We start from the raw sequence: 25480 nt of genomic DNA, 5'->3' as shown, positions 1-25480 counted from the left end.
AATAATGCACAGAGGGCCTACACAAAAACAGCATGATTAGTGTGCACTATGATGCACAGCATTGTACCCTGATCATTTGAATATTCTGGTCACTCAAGTCAGGAGACCATTTTTGAATGTCACATTTATTATACATCACTTGTCAAACAAGAGCATGATGACACACATTTTGACAAGCAATCATGGTAATATTCCAATCAATTGGACACCTCCCTAGGCATCATTTTCCAGGAAGGTACTTCTGCAGGTGTTGTGGTAGGTTAGGTTGAATTGGGTTAAGTTAGGTGAAGTAAGGCGGTTAGGATCAGAGGGGTGTTCACGGGCACCGCACACTGCTGCGTGCGGTGTGTGCGGTACGTCCAGCAGGCGTGGGGGTAGGGGATGGGTAGGCGGCTCTGACGTCACGGCTGCGTGCGGTGGACGGTCCGCTGTGGCCAGTCCCGACCGGCCACAGCGGTCGCTGTGTGCGGTGACGCAAGGCTGACGTAGGGACGCAGTGGGCGGAGCTTGGAGGCTGTGTGCGGTCCGACCGCACACAGGGTCCGTGAACAGCCCTCAGGTCAGACTGTAAGACCTGGTCAGGTTGATTTTAATCTTTCATTCTAATTTGACATAGATACCTATTACCTATGTTTTTGCTCCAGACTGTACTTCATTAGGTAATGAGTTCATTTTGTTTTGTTTTTTATCTGTCTTGTTTTGTGTTTTTGTCCCTTATGTTTTGCCCCATAGGCAAGGGTGGAGCTTTTCCAGGGAAGGTGGTGCTGGTTGGGCAAAAAGCTGTCAAACCTGCAATGCTCGGTTGTTAAGTTAGATTATGTGCAACACTGAATCAATTCTTTTAATTACAGAACTAATATTTTGAATTACACAGACATTTCAAAGCTCCTCAATGCGAACAACATAGTGGTTTGCTAAGCAACGAAGTTCTACAAATAAGCAAAAGTTGGAGGGGCAGAACGCTATTTTTTCTCTGACAGCTTCGTAACTTGTTACGAAGGCACTAAAACTACTTCAGTACAGGGTGTAACGAAATTATCCGGACATCTATTTTTTGCCATATCTGTTTGCACAGTTTCCTCATACTTTCTGATGTTAGAAGTGGGAATATTGGATGAATACGTGCCTCTGCTATCGGTTTTCAACTCAGCAGTGACCTGACCTTGTCATGTGACTGTTGCTCTGAGTAGGAGTCGATTCACAGACGGGTTCACATGGTAGTTGTCGTCCAAGGCAGTTGCGAGAAAGGGATACAATCTCTCCTTTCGTGGTAAAATTGCATGGCGGCATCCACGGCGTCATGAGCCAGAAGCTGGTCTGCCAGCAGCTAGACATCAGCAGCAGCCAATTGCACATCTGCCTGAGGTGTAATAAGCTGGGACTTCGGTGGCAGACTCAGCCCGGTCGCGACCACAAAAGCCGCCCTTTGTCAAGTGGTGAGGAGAGTTGTCAGGATAGCGGCAAGGAAACGGCACCAATCAATCTGCAAATTGACTCGAATTCTTACCAAGTCAGATAATAAGAGATCCCATATCATGGTTTACCGCTACCCGCCCTTTAACTTGGTTCTAGTGCCCTTCAAACTGAAAAAGACAACGAAACTGACGGGAAAACAACCAGTTCACATCCTTTCGCCTCACGCCGGATCGCGTCCACTGGATGAAGAATGATAAGGGTGAGGTGGTCTGGTTGGATGGGTAGCCGTTCGAGCTGTTTTATCCTTTGAACCGTCAAATCGGCCATGTATGGGCGGCCAGCCGCTCGAACTTGCTGGCCTTCGCCGCCGTCAAACATCCGGACAATATCCAGAACTGGAGCATGTTCAGTTGCCTAGCGATCCTCCAATAGGACATAGTGTCACATAATACCACCATCAACGTCAAGTATTACCCCGGAGAAACATACTGGCTAATGAATAGTCGGAGGCGCTCAACCAGACGGTATAGGAGGGCTCGGTTTCTGAACGCGCACTGATGCCTGATTCAAGCCACGCTATCTTCATGCGGGGCGGCGCGCTACTTAAAAGTCCCTAAAAGAACGGGAAGTGATGCCGATAGAACCTTCAATCATTCTGGGCTAACGCTTATGACTTGGAAAAAGTCGCGATCCCAATTCAATTGAAAACCTGTGGGCTCTTGTTCAGCAGGTGACTGAAGAGACGCCCGCCACAAGCACCGCCCAACCGCAGGCACAGGTTTAGACGGCGTTGGTCCGCGTCAAAGCCAGTTTGCTGGAGAATCCATTGGCTGAAATGCTCCAAAACATTCGCCACTGTGTTTTTATGAAAGGTGGCTACATGCTCAGTCAAAATAAAAAGTACCAGAATGTGTTGCTTTTTAATAACAGCGGGAAGAAAGATGTCCGGATAATTTCGTTACACCCCTGTAATGTTCAAATGGTTGCTAAATTCGAAATCAGCTAAACAAAAACTAGCCTAGAAACATGTTAAACTCGAAAAAGTGAACCGGGGTCATCAAAGGTCATTGAGCTGACCTGACTTTCATGTGACACCCACCCTAATGCATGGGACGAGCATCATATCACATGTTTCAACGCTTGAAACCACTTAAAGACTGCAAACGCGCGGCTAATGCGAGCAGACATATCGCCGAATCGCGATTCGGGCCAAACATGGTCTCGAGAAACAGGTCACAGGTCAAAGGTCATTTGGGTCAGGGTCATGAAATTTTCAGGGTAGGAGTAAAATTGATAAAATCGGGGGTATTGAAAGTTTCGTCGCGATCGGACGGTTTTTACGCGAGTTACTCACGAAAAACCGATGGGGTCCGCTCAACGCCTCCCCCTATACGGGCGAGGGAAAAGCGCAACCAAAAAGGCAAAAATACGCACATGCGATAACCTATACTGCGAAAAAAAGGTGCATCATTTTTTAACGTCGCCGACAAATTGTAATTACCCCAAGCTCAGGCAGCTGTATGGTAGAAAATGCCCCAACTGAAATACACTACGGCGCAAATAAAATACCCTACGGCGGAGCTCGGTTGCAATTTGTAAATACGCATGGTGAAGTCTGTTTTTCGCCACATATTATACTTTGGCCCCTAGGGCATTCAGATTCACTTTCAGAATCACATTCGGACCCCCTTAGATTTTCATAAAAACTGGTCCATGGGTACAGTTTTGGACGCTGATTCCAATGGTGGAGTCTGTTTTTCGCCACATATTATACTTTGGCCCCTAGAGGCATTCAAAGTTTTTTTGGGGCGAAGGGGGACCCCCTTAGATTTTCATAAAAACTGGTCTATGTGTACAGTTTTGGACGCTGATTCCAACGGTGAAGTCTGTTTTTCGCCACATATTATACTTTGGCCCCTAGAGGCATTCAAAGTTTTTTTGGGGGAAGGGGGACCCCCTTAGATTTTCATAAAAACTGGTCCATGTGTACAGTTTTGGACGCTGATTCCAATGGTGAGGTCTGTTTTTCGCCACATATTATACTTTGGCCCCTAGAGGCATTCAAAGTTTTTTGGGGCGGAGGGGGACCCCCTTAGATTTTCATAAAAACTGGTCCATGGGTACAGTTTTGGACGCTGATTCCAATGGTGAAGTCTGTTTTTCGCCACATATTATACTTTGGCCCCTAGAGGCATTCAAAGTTTTTTTGGGGCGGAGGGGGACCCCCTTAGATTTTCATAAAAACTGGTCCTTGGGTACAGTTTTGGACGCTGATTCCAATGGTGAAGTCTGTTTTACGCCACATATTATACTTTGGCCCCTAGAGACATTCAAAGTTTTTTTTTGGGGCGAAGGGGGACCCCCTTAGATTTTCATAAAAACTGGTCCATGTGTACAGTTTTGGACGCTGATTCCAACGGTGAAGTCTGTTTTTCGCCACATATTATACTTTGGCCCCTAGAGGCATTCAAAGTTTTTTTGGGGGAAGGGGGACCCCCTTAGATTTTCATAAAAACTGGTCCATTTGTACAGTTTTGGACGCTGATTCTAATGGTGTAGTCTGTTTTTCGCCACATATTATACTTTGGCCCCTAGAGGCATTCAAAGTTTTTTTGGGGCGGAGGGGGACCCCCTTAGATTTTCATAAAAACTGGTCCATTGGTACAGTTTTGGACGCTGATTCCAATGGTGAAGTCTGTTTTTCGCCACATATTATACTTTGGCCCCTAGAGGCATTCAAAGTTTTTTTGGGGCGAAGGGGGACCCCCTTAGATTTTCATAAAAACTGGTCCATGTGTACAGTTTTGGACGCTGTTTCCAACGGTGAAGTCTGTTTTTCGCCACATATTACACTTTGGCCCCTAGAGGCATTCAAAGTTTTTTAGGGGGAAGTGGGACCCCCTTAGATTTTCATGAAAACTGGTCCATGTGTACAGTTTTGGACGCTGATTCCAATGGTGAAGTCTGTTTTTCGCCACATATTATACTTTGGCCCCTAGAGGCATTCAAAGTTTTTTGGGGCGGAGGGGGACCCCCTTAGATTTTCATAAAAACTGGTCCATGGGTACAGTTTTGGACGCTGATTCCAATGGTGAAGTCTGTTTTTCGCCACATATTATACTTTGGCCCCTAGAGGCATTCAAAGTTTTTGGGGGTGGAGGGGGACCCCCTTAGATTTTCATAAAAACTGGTCCATGGGTACAGTTTTGGACGCTGATTCCAATGGTGAAGTCTGTTTTACGCCACATATTATACTTTGGCCCCTAGAGACATTCAAAGTTTTTTTGGGGCGAAGGGGGACCCCTTAGATTTTCATAAAAACTGGTCCATGTGTACAGTTTTGGACGCTGATTCCAACGGTGAAGTCTGTTTTTCGCCACATATTATACTTTGGCCCCTAGAGGCATTCAAAGTTTTTTGGGGGGAAGGGGGACCCTCTCAGATTTTCATAAAAACTGGTCCATGTGTACAGTGTTGGACGCTGATTCCCATGGTGAAGTCTGTTTTTCGCCACATATTATACTTTGGCCCCTAGAGGCATTTAAAGTTTTTTTTTGGGAAGGGGGACCCCCTTAGATTTTCATAAAAACTGGTCCATGTGTACAGTTTTAGACGCTGATTCCCATAGTGAAGTCTGTTTTTCGCCACATATTATACTTTGGCCCCTAGAGGCATTCAAAGTTTTTTTTTGGGGGGAAGGGGGACCCCCTTAGATTTTCATAAAAACTGGTCCATGTATACAGTTTTGGACGCTGATTCCCATGGTGAAGTCTGTTTTTCGCCACATATTATACTTTGGCCCCTAGGGCATTCAGATTCACTTTCAGAATCACATTCGGACCCCCTTAGATTTTCATAAAAACTGGTCCATGGGTACAGTTTTGGACGCTGATTCCAATGGTGGAGTCTGTTTTTCGCCACATATTATACTTTGGCCCCTAGAGGCATTCAAAGTTTTTTTGGGGGAAGGGGGATCCCCTTAGATTTTCATAAAAACTGGTCCATGTGTACAGTTTTGGACGCTGATTCCAATGGTGAGGTCTGTTTTTCGCCACATATTATACTTTGGCCCCTAGAGGCATTCAAAGTTTTTTGGGGCGGAGGGGGACCCCCTTAGATTTTCATAAAAACTGGTCCATGGGTACAGTTTTGGACGCTGATTCCAATGGTGAAGTCTGTTTTTCGCCACATATTATACTTTGGCCCCTAGAGGCATTCAAAGTTTTTTGGGGCGGAGGGGGACCCCCTTAGATTTTCATAAAAACTGGTCCTTGGGTACAGTTTTGGACGCTGATTCCAACGGTGAAGTCTGTTTTTCGCCACATATTATACTTTGGCCCCTAGAGGCATTCAAAGTTTTTTTGGGGGAAGTGGGACCCCCTTAGATTTTCATGAAAACTGGTCCATGTGTACAGTTTTGGACGCTGATTCCAATGGTGAAGTCTGTTTTTCGCCACATATTATACTTTGGCCCCAAGAGGCATTCAAAGTTTTTTGGGGCGGAGGGGGACCCCCTTAGATTTTCATAAAAACTGGTCCATGGGTACAGTTTTGGACGCTGATTCCAATGGTGAAGTCTGTTTTTCGCCACATATTATACTTTGGCCCCTAGAGGCATTCAAAGTTTTTTGGGGTGGAGGGGGACCCCCTTAGATTTTCATAAAAACTGGTCCATGGGTACAGTTTTGGACGCTGATTCCAATGGTGAAGTCTGTTTTACGCCACATATTATACTTTGGCCCCTAGAGACATTCAAAGTTTTTTTGGGGCGAAGGGGGACCCCCTTAGATTTTCATAAAAACTGGTCCATGTGTACAGTTTTGGACGCTGATTCCAACGGTGAAGTCTGTTTTTCGCCACATATTATACTTTGGCCCCTAGAGGCATTCAAAGTTTTTTTGGGGGAAGGGGACCCCCTCAGATTTTCATAAAAACTGGTCCATGTGTACAGTTTTGGACGCTGATTCCCATGGTGAAGTCTGTTTTTCGCCACATATTATACTTTGGCCCCTAGGGCATTCAGATTCACTTTCAGAATCACATTCGGACCCCCTTAGATTTTCATAAAAACTGGTCCATGTGTACAGTTTTGGACGCTGATTCCAACGGTTAAGTCTGTTTTTCGCCACATATTATACTTTGGCCCCTAGAGGCCATGAAAATCTAAGGGGGTCCCCCTTCGCCCCAAAAAAAAACTTTGAATGTCTCTAGGGGCCAAAGTATAATATGTGGCAAAAAACAGACTTCACCATTGGAATCAGCGTCCAAAACTGTACCCATGGACCAGTTTTTATGAAAATCTAAGGGGGTCCCCCTTCGCCCAAAAAAATTTTGAATGCCTCTAGGGGCCAAAGTATAATATGTGGCGAAAAACAGATTTCACCATTGGAATCAGCGTCCAAAACTGTACCAATGGACCAGTTTTTATGAAAATCCAAGGGATTCCCCCTTCCCCCAAAAAAACTTTGAATGCCTCTAGGGGCCAAAGTATAATATGTGGCGAAAAACAGACTTCACCGTTGGAATCAGCGTCCAAAACTGTACACATGGACTAGTTTTTATGAAAATCTAAGGGGGTCCCCCTTCCGCCAAAAAACTTTGAATGCCTCTAGGGGCCAAAGTATAATATGTGGCGAAAAACAGACTTCACCGTTGGAATCAGCGTCCAAAACTGTACACATGGACCAGTTTTTATGAAAATCTAAGGGGGTCCCCCCTCGCCCAAAAAAACTTTGAATGTCTCTAGGGGCAAAAGTATAATATGTGGCGAAAAACAGACATCACCATTGGAATCAGCGTCCAAAACTGTACACATGGACCAGTTTTTATGAAAATCTAAGGGGGTCCCCCTTCCCCAAAAAACTTTGAATGCCTCTAGGGGCCAAAGTATAATATGTGGCGAAAAACAGACTTCACCGTTGGAATCAGCGTCCAAAACTGTACACATGGACCAGTTTTTATGAAAATCTAAGGGGGTCCCCCTTCGCCCAAAAAACTTTGAATGTCTCTAGGGGCCAAAGTATAATATGTGGCGAAAAACAGACATCACCATTGGAATCAGCGTCCAAAACTGTACCCATGGACCAGTTTTTATGAAAATCTAAGGGGTCCCCCTTCGCCCCAAAAAACTTTGAATGCCTCTAGGGGCCAAAGTATAATATGTGGCGAAAAACAGACTTCACCATTGGAATCAGCGTCCAAAACTGTACACATGGACCAGTTTTTATGAAAATCTAAGGGGGTCCCCCTTCCCCCTAAACAAACTTTGAATGCCTCTAGGGGCTAAAGTATAATATGTGGCGAAAAACAGACTTCACCGTTGGAATCAGCGTCCAAAACTGTACACATGGACCAGTTTTTTATGAAAATCTAATGGGTCCCCCTTCGCCCCAAAAAAACTTTGAATGCCTCCAGGGGCAAAAGTATAATATGTGGCGAAAAACAGACTTCACCATTGGAATCAGCGTCCAAAACTGTACCCATGGACCAGTTTTTATGAAAATCTAAGGGGGTCCGAATGTGATTCTGAAAGTGAATCTGAATGCCCTAGGGGCCAAAGTATAATATGTGGCGAAAAACAGACTTCACCATGGGAATCAGCGTCCAAAACTGTACACATGGACCAGTTTTATGAAAATCTAAGGGGGTCCCCCTTCCCCCAAAAAACTTTGAATGCCTCTAGGGGCCAAAGTATAATATGTGGCGAAAAACAGACTTCACCGTTGGAATCAGCGTCCAAAACTGTACACATGGACCAGTTTTCATGAAAATCTAAGGGGGTCCCCCTTCGCCCCCCAAAAAAAAACTTTAAATGTCTCTAGGGGCCAAAGTATAATATGTGGCGAAAAACAGACTTCACCATTGGAATCAGCGTCCAAAACTGTACACATGGACCAGTTTTTATGAAAATCTAAGGGGGTCCCCCTTCGCCCCAAAAACTTTGAATGCCTCTAGGGGCCAAAGTATAATATGTGGCGAAAAACAGACTTCACCATTGGAATCAGCGTCCAAAACTGTACCCATGGACCAGTTTTTATGAAAATCTAAGGGGGTCCGAATGTGATTCTGAAAGTGAATCTGAATGCCCTAGGGGCCAAAGTATAATATGTGGCGAAAAACAGACTTCACAATGGGAATCAGCGTCCAAAACTGTACACATGGACCAGTTTTTATGAAAATCTAAGGGGGTCCCCCTTCCCCCAAAAAAACTTTGAATGCCTCTAGGGGCCAAAATATAATATGTGGCGAAAAACAGACTTCACCGTTGGAATCAGCGTCCAAAACTGTACACATGGACCAGTTTTCATGAAAATCTAAGGGGGTCCCCCTTCGCCCCCAAAAAAACTTTAAATGTCTCTAGGGGCCAAAGTATAATATGTGGCGAAAAACAGACCTCTTCATTGGAATCAGCGTCCAAAACTGTACCCATGGACCAGTTTTTATGAAAATCTAGGGGGTCCCCCTTCGCCCCAAAAAAACTTTGAATGCCTCCAGGGGCAAAAGTATAATATGTGGCGAAAAACAGACTTCACCATTGGAATCAGCGTCCAAAACTGTACCCATGGGCCAGTTTTTATGAAAATCTAAGGGGGTCCGAATGTGATTCTGAAAGTGAATCTGAATGCCCTAGGGGCCAAAGTATAATATGTGGCGAAAAACAGACTTCACCATGGGAATCAGCGTCCAAAACTGTACACATGGACCAGTTTTTATGAAAATCTAAGGGGGTCCCCCTTCCCCCCAAAAAACTTTGAATGCCTCTAGGGCCAAAGTATAATATGTGGCGAAAAACAGACTTCACCGTTGGAATCAGCGTCCAAAACTGTACACATGGACCAGTTTTCATGAAAATCTAAGGGGGTCCCCCTTCGCCCCAAAAAAACTTTAAATGTCTCTAGGGGCCAAAGTATAATATGTGGCGAAAAACAGACTTCACCATTGGAATCAGCGTCCAAAACTGTACCCATGGACCAGTTTTTATGAAAATCTAAGGGGGTCCCCCTTCGCCCCAAAAACTTTGAATGCCTCTAGGGGCCAAAGTATAATATGTGGCGAAAAACAGACTTCACCGTTGGAATCAGCGTCCAAAACTGTACACATGGACCAGTTTTCATGAAAATCTAAGGGGGTCCCCCTTCGCCCCAAAAAAAACTTTAAATGTCTCTAGGGGCCAAAGTATAATATGTGGCGAAAAACAGACTTCACCATTGGAATCAGCGTCCAAAACTGTACCCATGGACCAGTTTTTATGAAAATCTAAGGGGTCCCCCTTCGCCCCAAAAAACTTTGAATGCCTCTAGGGGCCAAAGTATAATATGTGGCGAAAAACAGACTTCACCATTGGAATCAGCGTCCAAAACTGTACCCATGGACCAGTTTTTATGAAAATCTAAGGGGGTCCGAATGTGATTCTGAAAGTGAATCTGAATGCCCTAGGGGCCAAAGTATAATATGTGGCGAAAAACAGACTTCACCATGGGAATCAGCGTCCAAAACTGTACACATGGACCAGTTTTTATGAAAATCTAAGGGGGTCCCCTTCCCCCAAAAAAACTTTGAATGCCTCTAGGGGCCAAAGTATAATATGTGGCGAAAAACAGACTTCACCGTTGGAATCAGCGTCCAAAACTGTACACATGGACCAGAGTTCATGAAAATCTAAGGGGGTCCCCCTTCGCCCCAAAAAACTTTAAATGTCTCTAGGGGCCAAAGTATAATATGTGGCGAAAAACAGACCTCTTCATTGGAATCAGCGTCCAAAACTGTACCCATGGACCAGTTTTTATGAAAATCTAGGGGGGTCCCCCTTCGCCCGAAAAAAAACTTTGAATGCCTTTAGGGGCCAAAGTATAATATGTGGCGAAAAACAGACTTCACCATTGGAATCAGCGTCCAAAACTGTACACATGGACCAGTTTTTATGAAAATCCAAGGGGGTCCCCCTTCTCCCAAAAAACTTTGAATGCCTCTAGGGGCCAAAGTATAATATGTGGCGAAAAACAGACTTCACCGTTGGAATCAGCGTCCAAAACTGTACACATGGACCAGTTTTTATGAAAATCTGAGGGGGTCCCCCTTCGCCCCAAAAAAACTTTGAATGCCTCTAGGGGCCAAAGTATAATATGTGGCGAAAAACAGACTTCACCATTGGAATCAGCGTCCAAAACTGTACCTATGGACCAGTTTTTATGATAATCTAAGGGGGTCCGAATGTGATTCTGAAAGTGAATCTGAATCTGAGGCTGTCTTGACAGACGTATGTTTCTAGGCTAGTTTTTGTTTAGCTGAATTCGAATTTAGCAACCATTTGAACATGTTCGTGATCAGCACCCCGAAAAGCCCTATAGCAGCCACATTTTACGACGTTCTAACAGGTCAAGATTTTCCCGACTTTTGGGTCATTGACCTGACCTGGAAGGTCAACCAATGACCTAGGACCTTTAAATTGGGGATCATCGGCTTTCTCTCGTCACGGGCATCACGCTCGTTTTATTCCGCGAAGTTCTAGCTCGATCATGGGCCAAACGAGAGGGGGTCGTAATTGCGCCGTCGAAGGACGCAAAATGGCCTGTGCCGGCGAGGGTTAACGCGCTCACGAGACATGTATTGCCTTGGGCCGGGTTTGTTGTGGTGTGATGATGTGGTGACGTAGATTCTGTATGTTACCGTGGTCCCGGCATGGTGTTACTTAGCGCGGGGTAGGTATAGGCTAGAGTGACCGTTGCACCCAGTGCGCTGAAATTTGCGCAACCGATGGAACAAGGATGGGCAACGTGCCTGTGAGGGGTCTCAGCTCAATCGGGCCGGTGCACTATGGTTGGAAACGGCCTCACGGATGGCCGGGGGTCAACGCGAAAAAATGTTTTGCACATAACTTGTTAATGCGTAGACCGACTGCGATGAAACTTTGCATAGGTATACCAGTGTCTTTCGTGCATCATACAGTAACTCAGAAATGACGAGGTCACGTCACGTCACGCGTGTGTGACGTCATCATTGCAAGTATGTTATAAGTCGCCTATGTCTTTCGTAATGTTATCGATATCGCGAGGCATTTTGAACATGTTTTGAATACTGCTATTACTGAATGGATATTGTTGTTATGCTTTAGGGCGAGAAATATCAACGTAGTGACGCACAGTGTCTTACTTTTCGTCATAAAGGGTAAAAAATTTGGAGAAAAAGTATTAATGATTTTTTTAGATTGGGCAAAAAAGTAAGAAATAAAATGACGATCAAATGACAAAAAAATGCGTCAGATTAGCCCGGCAGTTGCTGGGGTATTTCCCCACCCGCCGTTTGCCGGGGGGGGGGCGTTCAACGCCCCCAGCCGATATCTCGCGAACAAATAGGCACAGCGAAACGCACGAGGCGGCAAACGAAAGAAGAACGCGACGAGACGATTCACATGAATACTTAAAAGTTGAATTTCGAGGTCTCAGGTCGGGTCAAGGTCGGTCAGGTCAAACACTTGAAATCGGGCTTTCAGTAGCATGGACTTTAGAACCTCGCAATCGGTGCCTCTCGTCATAAACTCTGTCACAACTGTCACAACCCTTCATATAAGTGCTAAAAGAGTGTCAGATCCATGTAGGAGTCAGTCAAACATAGGCCAGGGTCAAAGTCAGGTCAATCAGGTAAGCACATAACCCCGAAAATTAAAACTGGTACCTATTCGCAGCCCATGACACATGTTTTATGGATACTTTTGGGCGTAGAACACGATGGTGACATTCATTTTATCATACGAGTACGTGGTTGGTTGAAAAAAGATCAATTTCAGAAATGCACGCATCATAATCGTGAAGTAGTCACGAGAAATTGCCAACATTCAGTTCAAGATTTTGGAAAATGTAGAACGATGATCAAAAAGCATAGATAGCCATTTGATTTGTCATGCTATTGGCAGTGTAATGGCGTTTACAGCATGTCTGTATGTCTGTTCTGTCAGTGGATATCCATATCCATACTCCAGGATATCCATACACGTTTGCACGATATCCATACTCCAGGTGCAGGGGCGAGCAGTTTCTTACGAGGGGTGCGGAGTCGAAGTCAGAGTCGGAGTCAGAGTCGGAGTCGGAGTCAGAGTCGCCCAGAGTCGTGGCAACGAGCCAGGAGTCGGAGTCGGAGTCGGGGTCGGTCAGGAGCCCGCAGTGGAAGTCGGAGTCGGTCCGAATCGGAACAGCTCCATCACGACTCCGAAACACTGGCAGGGGTCCGGAGTCTGAGACAGAGTCACCCGGAGTCATGGCAACGAGTCTGGAGTCGGAGTCGTAGTCGGAGTCGGATTTGGCGCCACCACGACTCCGCAATCCCATGCTTCTTACCATCATTTATTAGGATAAGCGATTGCACGACTGACGAGCCGACCCGCTGCTAACGAAGCGACGGGTAGGTACGCCTCGGGAGATGAAGCTTCACAGAAGATTTTGCGCACAAGTGCGCAGTTTGCTTTTAGGTTTCCCTTACGCAGAATTGAACAGAGATTTATTCTGCCAAAAAGCTCGATGGAGGTCGATGGAGAACTTTTTGTAAGTCCAATGAAACATAAACGTAATTTTGCAAATGTTGCTGTGGTGACACTGCAAACAGAATGCAATGTCGTTCCTGATTTTGAACACGCATGGGAAAAAGAGTCACTCCACTCGATAGCCAACATAACAAGGATTATTTTCATATATAACAATCCAGTTTTACAACGTCATTGAGGTACTCCACATGCTATCACCAGCGCGGTTGTTTAAACCTTTGACGGCGCACCAAAAAGCCACCATCAGAAACTCCCGATTCCACGTACGATAATGAAGACTAAATGGGCAACTAAATATTTCTTTCTGCCCAATTCAAAACATTTCATCAATTTCCAACCGAATGACACCCCAAATATACATATATTCCGAAATTGCCCATGGCCATCCGTGAGGCCGTTTCCAACCATAGTGCGGTGGTGAGGACATGGCGCGTGCTCAAAAAGTGTACATTCGCGTCATAGACTTTACATGTATAAATCGGCTTGCAAAATCGGGCGAAAATAGCTAAATTTGCCCGACACGGGTCCGGTCCCCGTGCAGTATCTCGGTAACCATGGGTCCGATCGGCACGGGGAGCACAGTACCGTATATGATAATCGAACGGGCTATCGAATGGTGTGCGGTGCAGGGATGGCACGTGCCACTGCCACGTGCACCCGTTAGGGCACTTATGCTTGAAAAATTGACTTTTGGACGGGTTTTGGACTTAATGCTATTTTCGGGTGACTGTCAGACGGAGCGGGTTCAAACAACGCCTGTTGTCAAGAAAAACGTACCGCCTCTCATGGAAAACTTGTGAAAAGCTAATTGATCAAAAACAACGTGGAACAAATCGCTGAAGAAAATGGCATTTGTTCATGACTTACTTACTTAATTACACGGGTTTTGCTGTATAAGCTGGTACGTTTGACAATTGAAAATGACATAGTTGAAAAGAGCATTCAATGTTGTCCAAGATTCATTCATCGCTTTTGCATGAAGAGCAACAATATTCTTAAAAATATAAACGTTTCAAACCTCTACATAGTAATTCATCGATGGCCTCCATTTTTCAATAGGTAGCCTACGTCAACCTATGGTATAAAATATACTTGACATGTTCTATAGTAGAGCGCATGGTTATCAGACACGAGCACCTCGATGCGATGGATATTTTTCCCAAACCAAAATACTTAGCCGTCAAAAGGCAATCGACTGAAATGGATAAATAACCCACGGACACAAGACCAACCAAACGCCCACCGATCGAAAATACCCCTTATTCGCGTTGCGGAGCAAGCGGGTCACCCTAGGGGGCCCCATTCACCCGAGGGCCCGGACCCTATTCAGACGGGGGCCCGAGCCCTATCCACACGGGGGCCCGGGCCACGTCCACCTGGGCTCCGGCCCCCATCCACCCGGGGCTCCGGGGCCCGTCCACCAGGGGGCCCGAGCCCCATCCACCCGGGGCCCGGGCCCCATCCACCCAGGGGGCCAGGGCCCGTTCTCCCAAGGGCCCGGGCCCCATCCACCCGGGGATCCGGGCCCCGTCCACCCAGGGCTCGGGGCCCGTTCTCCCGGGGCCCGGGCCCCATCCACACAGGGGGCCCGGGCCCGTTCTCATGGGGGCCCGGGCCCGTTCTCCCGGGGCCCGGGTCCATCCACCGGGGGTCCCGGGCCCCATCCACCCGGGCCCGGGCCCCATCCACCCGGGCCCGGGCCCCATCCACCCGGGGCCCGGGCCCCATCCACCCAGGGGGCCCGGGCCCGTTCTCCTGGGGGCCCGGGCTCATCCACCGGGGGCCCCCGGGCCCATTTATCCGGGGCCCGGACCCGTTCTCCCGGGGGTTCGGGCCCCGTCCACCCGGGGCTCGGGGCCCGTTCTCCCGGGGACCCGGACCCAGTGTCCTGAAATTGATTTTTCGGAGAGTGTGATTGAAGCCGCGAGGACGTCGCTATTTCAAAAGGACGTCGATATCGGTGCGGAGCCTAAGCCACTGAAGCCCTTACCTAAATCTATTAAAATTAGCGATTTTCACTGGCAATATTGACTAATACCACCTCAAAGCACCTCAAATGATCATATATAGACACAAAGTAATGCCAGTTTACCCCTAGTAAAATACAAAATTCAAGCATTCACCACAAACACCAAAACAACACTTTGAAGATGTCTAGTTCTTGTCCATGATCGTACACAACAGTCAACAACAATATGCTTCAACAAAAATCAGCCCAAGAGCCAGCGGCTATCACTAAATATTGACGTCATAAGAGGGATATCATATCGAGCAAGAGGACTGATGTAAAAAACAGACGTCCAAACAAAGAGGTGGAAAACAGCTCGGAAAATTAATTTCCATAGCTTCCTGTTATGAAATTCAATTAAGAAAACTCCAGGGTGGACGCTGAATTTTTCTTGGCTGGAAAAAATGTGAAATCATTGTGCACTTTTCAGTTTTGTACCGACGTCGATTAAATGGGAATAACAAGGTCAATCGACGTCCCCAACATTGCGTGTATTTTTAAGCCAAGGACGACATACTTGAATTAATACTGTTGAAATTCGGTAACTTTATTTTAATTCAAACAGATAAACATTAAACTTTTTCCCCAACCACTATCAACATATGCAAAATTAACTACTTTTGAAGGGCATGCTCAAGGGGCAGCGCTACCCCGTTACTGTGACCTTCTGAGGGGAAAAAATAATTAAATATGTTACAGTAATTTGATACAAAAGGTATGTTGCGTGCTTATAGATAAATGTCCAAGTAATATATTCGCATGATTAATTTTTATCTATACACTGCACAGTTACTAAAACTGAAAAGTGGAAAACGACGTCCTCAGATCCCTCTATTCCGACATCTTTTCTCCTTCATATGGCAGCATTACCTTCACATGGTAAAGGAAAAAACTTATCCATATCTGACGCACAGAAAACAAAAATAAATTAAAACCGCGTTGTTTACTGTTGCGGTAGTTGGCCAGGAAAGGGGAGTTGAGTGTAAGAGTGGGTTTGTGAGGACTTAGGATATATTTATCGTCATTTTGCATAGCCGTGTTTTTAGGCTACAGAGGTGATATTTCTTTTTGTTAGTTTGCTTTTGGTGTTCGATATACCTATCGACTTTTATCTGTCAGGGACGTCGTTTGGCTTTCCGGGACGTCACAAAGAGAATCTGTTAGGTGTGGGTTTCCACCCAAATTCACGAAAATCAGGACACTGCCCGGACCCATCCACCGGGGGCCCCGGACCCCATCCATCGGGGGCCCGGGCCTAATCCACCGGGGGGGGGGGGCCGGACCCATCCACGGGGGCCCGGGTCCCATCCACCCAGGGAGCCCGGGCCCGTTCTCCCGCGGCCCGGGCCCCATCCACCTGGAGCCCCAGCCAACCCCTCAGTCTCACCTGTGGTGTCCCAGTAGGCATTTCTCGAAGCGGGCCCGTCCAATTAGATTAGTACCTCTCTCCTCTCTCTCTCTCTCTCTCTCTCTCTCTCTCTCTCTCTCTCTCTCTCTCTCTCTCTCTCTCTCTCTCTCTTTCTCTTTCTCTCTCTCTCTCTCTCTCTCTCTCTCTCTCTCTCCCTGTCTCTCTCTCTCTCTCTCTCTCTCTCTCTCTCTCTCTCTCTCTCTCTCTCTCTCTCTCTCTCCCTGTCTCTCTCTCTCTTTCTCTCTCGAGCGGGCCCCCGACAGAAATTTCGGGGGGGTCAGCTGACCCTCTGACCCCCCCCCCTGGCTGCGCCACTGACGCGCAGCGTAATTAATCAAGTTTCAATAAAATCGGCCCAGTAGCGGCCGAGTTATGGCCAGAATAAATTTGGCGTCTCCTCCTGGCCGGCGGTGCTCTGTTCCGGTATTCATTGCCAAAGGTCAGTGACCTTCCGGCTCTGATTTCGCTCAGTTTTGCAAGCGAAGAAACTGAGCCTACGGCACGTGCCGTCTGCTCGGCACCGGCCGCGGCCCAAAATCCCGCAAAGATGCGCCCGCCACGTGCAAACCGCCGAGCGCACCCCCACCAAAATTTAATACGACAAATGGTTGCACGCGTCCGACTCGGCACCAAAGTTTCAACCCCGCAGCCCGCACCGTCGCCTCGCAACAGCCCGCCAAGCGTGACTGACGCGTTACATACGTACAGACATTTTGATTTTTATATATGTAACTAGAGGGACAGCATTACGTGCAGCGTAAAGAGGGACAGCATTACGCGCAGCGTAATAAATCAATTTTCATTAAAATCGGCCCAGTAGCGGCCGAGTTATGGCCAGAATAAATTTGGCGTCTCCTCCTGGCCGGCGGTGCTCTGTTCCGGTATTCATTGCCAAAGGTCAGTGACCTTCCGGCTCTGATTTCCCTCAGTTTTGAAAGCGAAGAAACTGAGCCTAAGGCGCGTGCTCTCTGCTCGGCGCCGGCCGCGGCCCAAAATCCCGCAAAGATGCGCCCGCCACGTGCAAACCGCTGAGCGCACCCCCACCGAAATTTAATACGACAAACAGATGCACGCGTCCGACTTGCGTCGAAAATTTCACCCCCGTAGCCCGCACCGTTCCGGAGCAATAGCCCTTAAAGCGTGACTGACGCGTTACATACATACATACATACATACATACATACGTACAGACGTTTTGATTTTTATATATGTAAATATGTAAATGTATTTTTTACCTTTAGGCGCCCGAAAGATATCGTCGGTACGGGATAAAATTATCAAACCGCTCGTAGGTAGAAAAAAACTAAGATTTGTTCTTTTTTATAAATTTAGCTAGAATGTTTGAATGGACGGATTGACAGAGCCAGAGCCCACGCTAAGCGGAGCTTGTTGCGTAGACCCCGACCCCTACCGTCCGATCGCGCAATTCCGGGTAACGGGAGAGTTTAGATGCCAAAGTTTAACGTGCCCTTCAAAGCCGGACACGGCCTGTCCCACTCAACTGACTTCAACTGGCTGCGGATGCTCCCACCAACCGCAGACCATCCCCGTCAGGAGTCTCAAATATCGAGCGCCGGAGCGTCTCGAACCCGGGCTCTCACTACCGGGAGTCCAATGCTCTACCAACTGAGCTGCGGGACAGGCTATAAGTTAACGCGGAAAGGCTATAAAGCGCGAGTAAGTTCTAGGTACTTACTCGCGGTTTAATGTATAATAAGCGAACTAAGTGACGATTAACAAACTATTCAACGTCTAGTAGACATTTCTGCCATTTGACCATGTCGTTATTTTCACCAGTAGGTATGCGCAGTGAAGCGCAATGAAACATCATTTTCCTTTTCTTTTTTAGTTGTATTTGGGACTTGATCATCAAAGAACCTGCCAATTTCAGACATAACATTGTCTAGACAATTTTTGAAAGATTTATCTGTCTCTGCTTCTCTTCGTCTCTGGCTCTGCTGAAATATGTCATATTTGTCATATAAAATGTATTTTTTTACCTTTAAGCGCCCGGAATTCAGATTCAGATTTTATTCAACTTTTTTTTAAATATAATAGCCGAAAAATCCAAAAAGCTTTTCTTTTTTAATTTTAAAAAAACCGGAATATATGTGATAGTTCCTACTGCCTTCTATCGACATATCAAATTTGAGATCAATACCTCTTTTTTTGGCCAAGTTATAGCGAAAAAAAAACTTCAAAATTGATGACGTCAAATTTTCAAACTCAATTTTTAGCAATTCTAGACCTCGCACCGCAAAACAAAGACCACCATTAGACTCCCCGTGACGAGCTGCATCAAATCAATACCCATTTTATGCAAAATATCAACTTTAAAGTTTGACCTTTTTTGACCTGACCTTGACCTGACCTCCACCAGAAAGTGACTTAAACCGTACCTGATGGTCTTTTAACCAACACCATTGAGTTGGAAATGAAAAACTGGCCATAAAACATGCATCGCACAACCTTAGTAAACTTGGTCTCTTGTGGTGACCCTTGGTGACCTTTGGTGACCTGACCTGTGACCTGACCTGGTATGACCAGTGACCTCTAATAGCAACATATGTAATAGACAACTGACGCCCTATCGCTGATTTTCGACAAAATGCGTTTTACTCGGTGTTATAGCGCTTTCCCTAGAAGCCCCGTGAACGGTGAAACATTTTATCTTTGACCTGACCTGTGACGTCATCAGTGACCCTGAGGTCAATGAAATTTGATTTCTTTCGACAAATTTGACAGGGCTATCGAACGCCGTTTGAATTTTCCGGATTCGTCCAGTAGTTTCGGAGATACGGGGGGGGGGCAAAAAATGCCCCCCCCCCCACCGCGCGGAAGGTGGCCGGGAGGCCCACTGCCTGCCGGGTTAAAGGTAGTGTGCCACCTTTGAAAGATTTCCCATTTTATTTTTCCTAGGATAAGAAGCTTCTGTTTTTACCTAATATCGCAAAAAAAATCAAAAATGGGCCTGGAATAGTGCCTTTTTCGCCTAAAAGTTTCTCGGTTTTTAGATATGTATAACAACTGTAGTGGGCTCACCTGCAAACAGGCGTCAGGCAACAATCGCGAATGCGGCGCACTTGTGACAATAAGCAAAGGTCATTATAGTGTTACGACCATACGACGTACGGGAATGAGTTATCAGCTGTCTAATCGTAGACAACACAATGTCGAGCCTTAAACTGTAAGCCCGTATTGGTATTGTTTCTTTTATTTGGCTGTCGAACATTATTTATGGTTTGAAAAATGATTTTATGTAAAATAATTGATATGAAAAAGCCGTCTTATAAGTTATGACCCCATTTCACCACACGCAAGTGGCAGAAATGACAATGATCAGCTGACGCATTTTTCTTGGCCGAAGTCAGAGCGCGCGGCCCGACGCACCACGCGTATTTGGAAATTCCGACCTCGACGAGCATCAGAAGCCACCTAACAGGCGTGTTCGAAACCGCAGGAGATGATGATGAACGGGTTTATCGAAACTTGATTGGATGAGCATATCGGTAATAGCGATTTCAGTGTGTGCATTTATTGTTCATAGTGGTGTGAAATGTGGTTGGGGTACGACCGACAACCCGTCGGGGCGAATTTCGCACTGGGGTACTCAAAATTTGAAGAATTTAAGACGTTTCCATGAGTTTTGAAGGTATGGATAAGTTCTAAAAATCCGGTTCTCCTTATCTGGGCCAATAACTCCATACGGTCCAAGAAAGCTGGCACACTACCTTTAAGTGACCTTACCTCATACCTAAATAGTCTCAATGTCTGCCGTAGCTACACCGAGTGACCGATCGCTTTGAAACTCTTAGCGATTGATAAGAGCAGCAGCATGTACAAAATACCAATTCGCAAAAATGGCCGCAGAGCCACGATGTTGGCATCGTTGTGTTCGCCTAGCTCAGACGCGTCGAATATTTTTATTTGGTTGAGGTCAACTTTAGGTGTTGACCTCGGATCACGGTCAGGTCAGATCCCCTCAATTCACGAAATTGGTCGAAGGAGGTCATGTCGCATATCATGCGATTCAGCAGGTCTTCAAGAGTCCATTGGTGGCTTTCCCGACTCTCTAGCTCAATTTAATCGGGAGGTATTAGCGAAAAACGGTTATGACCCCAGTGACGTCCTAAATGTCGTTACGCAAGGTCAATAATGCATAAGTGAAGCATCGGACCTTAATAACATCTTCATATAAAATGACATCTTCAATATTTACCTGTCGGCTTACCTACAAATAATGGTGAGGTCACGTGACCGACCTGACCTCATGTGACCTTTAGGAAAAAATCCTAGATACCTATACAAGTTGTGAGAACTCTAGACCTCTAGAACTAAGTCTTGTAAGTTTCATCTCTCTGTGAAAGTTTCTCTGGCACTGAGGGCGTTGCAAAGTTGCGACATATGAGGACCATGCAGAAGTTCACTTATGACGTCATAGGTCAGTGACGTGACTTGACCTGAAAATGCGGTTGGTGTCACAAATGATCCGGCTTGAGCCGAAAGTCAGGTATGTACCTATACCAAGCTTCAGCTCTGTATCTCTGGCGTGAATAGGAGCTATCGCGAAATAAATCCTATGGGCAGGGGCGCCCCGGCCCCCTCGGCCGGCGAGGGTTAATCATAACATATCATAAGCATAAGGTTATTTCTCAACACAACAATATTATTAATGATGCTCAAACATGCCATTGCTCCCATTACTTAAGGTCATATTTTTGATACCTACAAAGCTAAAAAGGAACAATAGTTATATTCCTCCTGTTCAGGGACGCGCTGAAAGCAATCACAGCTATGAATTGACAATGAATGAGTAAAAATAAAAACATAGACACTCCTATGTGTGAAAACACAGCCACCTACCGTTCACCGTCTTCTTATCTACACGCCGCCGACTTTCCGCACGATAAAGTGGCGTTCCCTGCGTGTTTTTCGCTGATAGCTGAGTCACCCGGCCTCTCACACCTGTTAGCAGAGTGGTCGACAATAGATAGCTAGTAGGCAGACGGCCTTCATTGGTAATCTCCCTCCACATTGGACAAGAGCCGTTCTATGGTCATCGGAAGCGAAAACAGCTCAGTGAGATAAGCAACCATATTTTGGTCCGTCTATTTAATGACAGATTGAGTCGTTCTATTTTCTGCGTTCAGGCGTACCGATTTGAAAGACGAATGGGATTAAAATCGCTTGAAAAAAATATCAACTAATTTCAAATGAACATTTTTAACAAAGAACATGGGACATTTTACAAAGATGTAGGCACTAGGGACAATGAACATCATTTACTGGGAATACAATGACAGCTTCCTAATTTTGAATTTAACATTGTTTTGAGTGTCTCATGGAAGTAAATATCGTTAAAATAAAATCAACATGTCGCATGCTGAACGAGCAGGTGGGTGACTGATGACTGCGCTGATCGCCTTGTACATAAAGCCGTGCATTGCGGCACAGCATCCATGCGCTGCGGCACAGTATCCTATGCTGTGCTGTGCTGGGACGCTGAAGGCTTGTAAATACGCTCACTGTTGTGACCCTCACACTGCAGAAGCGCATAGCTACGATCACTGGATTGTTGTGCTTTGTATAGGTATCACCATTCACCATTCATTCACCAGAAAGGCGACGAAAGCATCGTGCCTTGCGGAACAGTATCCGAGTATTGCGGAACAGCATTGAAGTATAGATCGCACAGAAAATCTCTTGGTAACAGACAGGCGTAGCTTCCTCATGGATGCAGGTCTAACGAATGTACTTACATATGAGATCTGATCCAAGCTGACCCGTCTATCCGTTCTGATCTTCCGTACCCGTGCTGATCTCCCTATACTCGTGCTGATCTCCCTATATACTCGTGCTAATCTCCCCTGCCCGTGCTGATCTCTGCCCCTTGCTGATTCTCCACTCTCTTTGTGCCTCTTCAGGCGTGGCGTACGTGGAGCTAACACAGAGGACTCGGGTCACCGGCTCGCCATACAGCTTCTGCTACACCTACCTGGGAGAGTTGCCGGCCTTCTTCGTCGGATGGGCGGTCGTCGGAGAGTGCACAGTCGGTACGTTTGGTGGTTTGGAACTCATGTTATTCATGATGATGGGCATGTCAAATAACAGAAATTATATTAACCCGTGCCCGGCTGGGGGTCCTGGATTTCCACGCCCTGCTGGGGGGGGGGGGGTGTTTGAACACCCCCCCCCCTTCTAACTCGGCTCCTGGGCCACGTAGCGATACGCGGAAGGCGGCGTTCGAAAGAGCGTCAAAAATAATGAGGAAATCACTTCGGTCAATTTTTTGGTCAGGTCAAAGGTCAGGTCACCAGAGGTCATTGAAGGCAAAATTTCGCCGATTTCCAGGTCGAATGTCGACAATTTCCAAGAAGCCAACGCATAACTCGGGAACCAATAGAGCTACAGCGCCGCGGAAAAGCGCATTCGATAGCCCTATTAACGCCCTTTCTGAGTAATTTTCTCAGATTTGACCTAACGTCAACGGTTTTGCCTATAGGGGGCAAAAACTGCAAAAATAGCTGATTTTTTCGGAAACAGTTTTTCTGCAATAACTTTTGACAAGCCTTGTACGAGCTTACTTTTACCGGCATCGTGTTCCTCTCGTGAAGACGCATCGAATGAACTATAACTTGACCTTGAAAGGTCAACTTGAAAATTTGACCTCAGGTCAAGGTCATGACCTGACCGGAAAGGGTCATGTTGCATATCAGTCGATCCGTATCGTCGAGCTGAACACATCTAAGGCGTTTTCATTGCTCTAGCATGCCTCTATCAAAAGTTATTTGCGAAAAACTGTTAGATACCATTCGTGACCTAAGATGACCTCAGGGCATAAACAGGGGTCACGGACACCATTTTCATGTTCAGTGTGTCTAAACCACTTGTAATTCAGTGTTTGGGAGTGTTTATAATGTCTTTCGTCCAAAAGAGGCGCATTCCAATTTTCTCCCATTGACTTATAATGGGGAGGTCGCAAAATTGACCTGACCTTAGGTCATCGATATCAAAATTCTGAGATATACATTTTGTACATGCTGTTGCTCTTAGCAATCGCTGAAAGCTTCAAAGCGATCGGTCACTCGGTGTAGCTATGACAGACATTGAAACTTTTTATGAGGTGAGGTCACTCAAGTGACCTGGTGCCCTGACCTTGAATGACCTTGGTCTGAAATTTTCACAACATGTGTAGAATTGATGTATGATAAGGTTTACCAAAAACGGCGGCGTATTTGCGAAAAACCACAAGGGGGGTGTTCGAACACCCCCCCCCCCCCCAGCAGGGCGCGGATTAAGTTCAGCGCCTCGTAACATTAAAATATTCGTAGCATATACTGAAATGCGTCACGGTTCTTTACTCCTTGCGTGTGATGTGCTAGCCCCCAATTATAGGCTCATTTATGTCACAGGGGTAGGTATGTTATATGCATGCTACGGTAAACGTAAACTCGTGCTTGTCGCCTATGATCTAACACTCAGACAGCGACTTAACTCGTCAAATATCCAGCTGACGTCGCATCCTCTCTCAGGGACCGCCGTGATGGGGAAGGCCATCACCTACTACTCCAACTTTCTGACTGACGGACGTCTGAACACCTCACTAAACAACTGCTGCCAACTGGCCGGCGAGGTAGACATACGGCTGTGGAGCTTCTTCGACCCCATCGCCATGTCAGCGGTCATCATAGTAGGAGGTCAGTTGGGTAAAAAAAAGGGTGACAGATGATAGTCATGCTGCCAGAATAGCGAGAGTTTAGTTGATCTCTTATTGGAAGCATGATGTTCGCTAGGTTTATTTTTCTTTCAAGAAACTCTTATAATTGTTATTGACGGCTAAGGCGTGTTTCTCGACATGTCTCGGCTATTGCCTATTTATATCCAATTTTCAGTCGTATGCGCAATCAACAGCAGCGTAGCGTGCAAGATCAACCAGGGTCTGTTGCTGGTCAACTTCGTCACCGTCGTCGTCACCATCATCTTCAACAGCACCGAGGGTGAGTGCCTCACGAACATCGCAGCAGCCACTGAAAGACGAACTCGGGAAACATTCTGTTGCATCATACCATCGGCTAGTGTGCGACATGACATGTTTCGAATTTAATCCCCTTCCGGAGTTACCAGTTTTCTTCAAACAGTGGAACTAACTTTGAAGAAATAAGAATTTGAAGAAATTAGACAACGACAGCTGAGACGTTTTTTTTGTGCTAGAGTGTACACTGTACATCATCAAAATTTGTTTCTGAAAACATAATCCCTGACTATATTGAAGAGATGAACTGCTCTTTGCAGGATCCACCGACAGCTGGAACCCACCCGGAGGCAATGGAAGCATTTTCTTCCCAGAAGATTTCGGGGCGCTAGGTGTTTTTCGAGCCAGCGCTATCTACATGCACGTTTTCCTCACCTTGGCTACAACGGCTACATTGGGTAAGTGATGACTACGAGGATTTGGCCTATCCTCTAGAGAAATATTTTATCACTTAACGTGCGAGCTACGTTTATGTATCTTTAATATTTAGGCATAGTTATGGGATCACAACCTTATGCCTGTCTAGCTAACCCTTGACTAGAATAGCAGAAAATAAAATCCGCCCGTTCGAATCGTCCCGCCACCTGAGCGAAGGCTCCCTTTGTCCTAAAGTGATGGGTTTATCTGTCGACACATTGGCCAGGATCACCTGCCATGCCTTTATCTGCACACTGAATGATTCTCCCCCCTGCCGCGCCGTCGGGCAGCTACGCAGCACCGCGGGGCCAAGCACTCGTCAGCCATCAGTATGGTGGTGACCACCCTCGTTGCCATCATCGCCATCTCGAAGACGGTCAGCGTCAGTCTGCTGGAGCCCTACGACAAGCTGGTGGGTGCAGCGATGGCGCAGCTCTACAATACAGACTCCTACACCAATGCACGGACCACAGATACAACCGACGTTCGATTGTCACCGTCACCTTGTATTTTTATGAAAACCTACTCATAAAGAAATAATAAATTGCTCGAGCTACATTTCAACGTGCGAATTTCAGTGTCGACAATTGCTGATACTAGTCACTTAAAATGATCTTAACCGTAACCAAGCATATACTCTAACATATACTCGTAGTTGGATACAAA

The 25480-nt window shown here is 46.2% G+C and overlaps 1 protein-coding gene across 1 annotated transcript in view; it reads left to right on the top strand.

Annotated features, from left to right (window-relative positions):
• LOC122375053 overlaps positions 1-25480 on the top strand; it is a 41480-nt gene that overhangs the window by 5943 nt on the left and 10057 nt on the right. The window contains exons 2-6 of the mRNA XM_043354209.1: positions 22290-22418; positions 23898-24062; positions 24258-24362; positions 24658-24795; positions 25105-25226. Coding sequence (XP_043210144.1) covers positions 22290-22418; positions 23898-24062; positions 24258-24362; positions 24658-24795; positions 25105-25226 — 659 coding nt within the window. The remainder of the gene's footprint in view (positions 1-22289; positions 22419-23897; positions 24063-24257; positions 24363-24657; positions 24796-25104; positions 25227-25480) is intronic.

The sequence above is a fragment of the Amphibalanus amphitrite genome, unplaced genomic scaffold (genome assembly GCF_019059575.1).
Source record: "Amphibalanus amphitrite isolate SeventyFive unplaced genomic scaffold, NRLGWU_Aamphi_draft 001765F_arrow, whole genome shotgun sequence".
In the NCBI taxonomy this organism is placed as follows: Eukaryota; Metazoa; Arthropoda; class Thecostraca; order Balanomorpha; family Balanidae; genus Amphibalanus; species Amphibalanus amphitrite.
The sequence above is the reverse complement of the archived record's forward strand: the minus strand, read 5'-3'. Positions and strand labels throughout refer to the sequence as shown.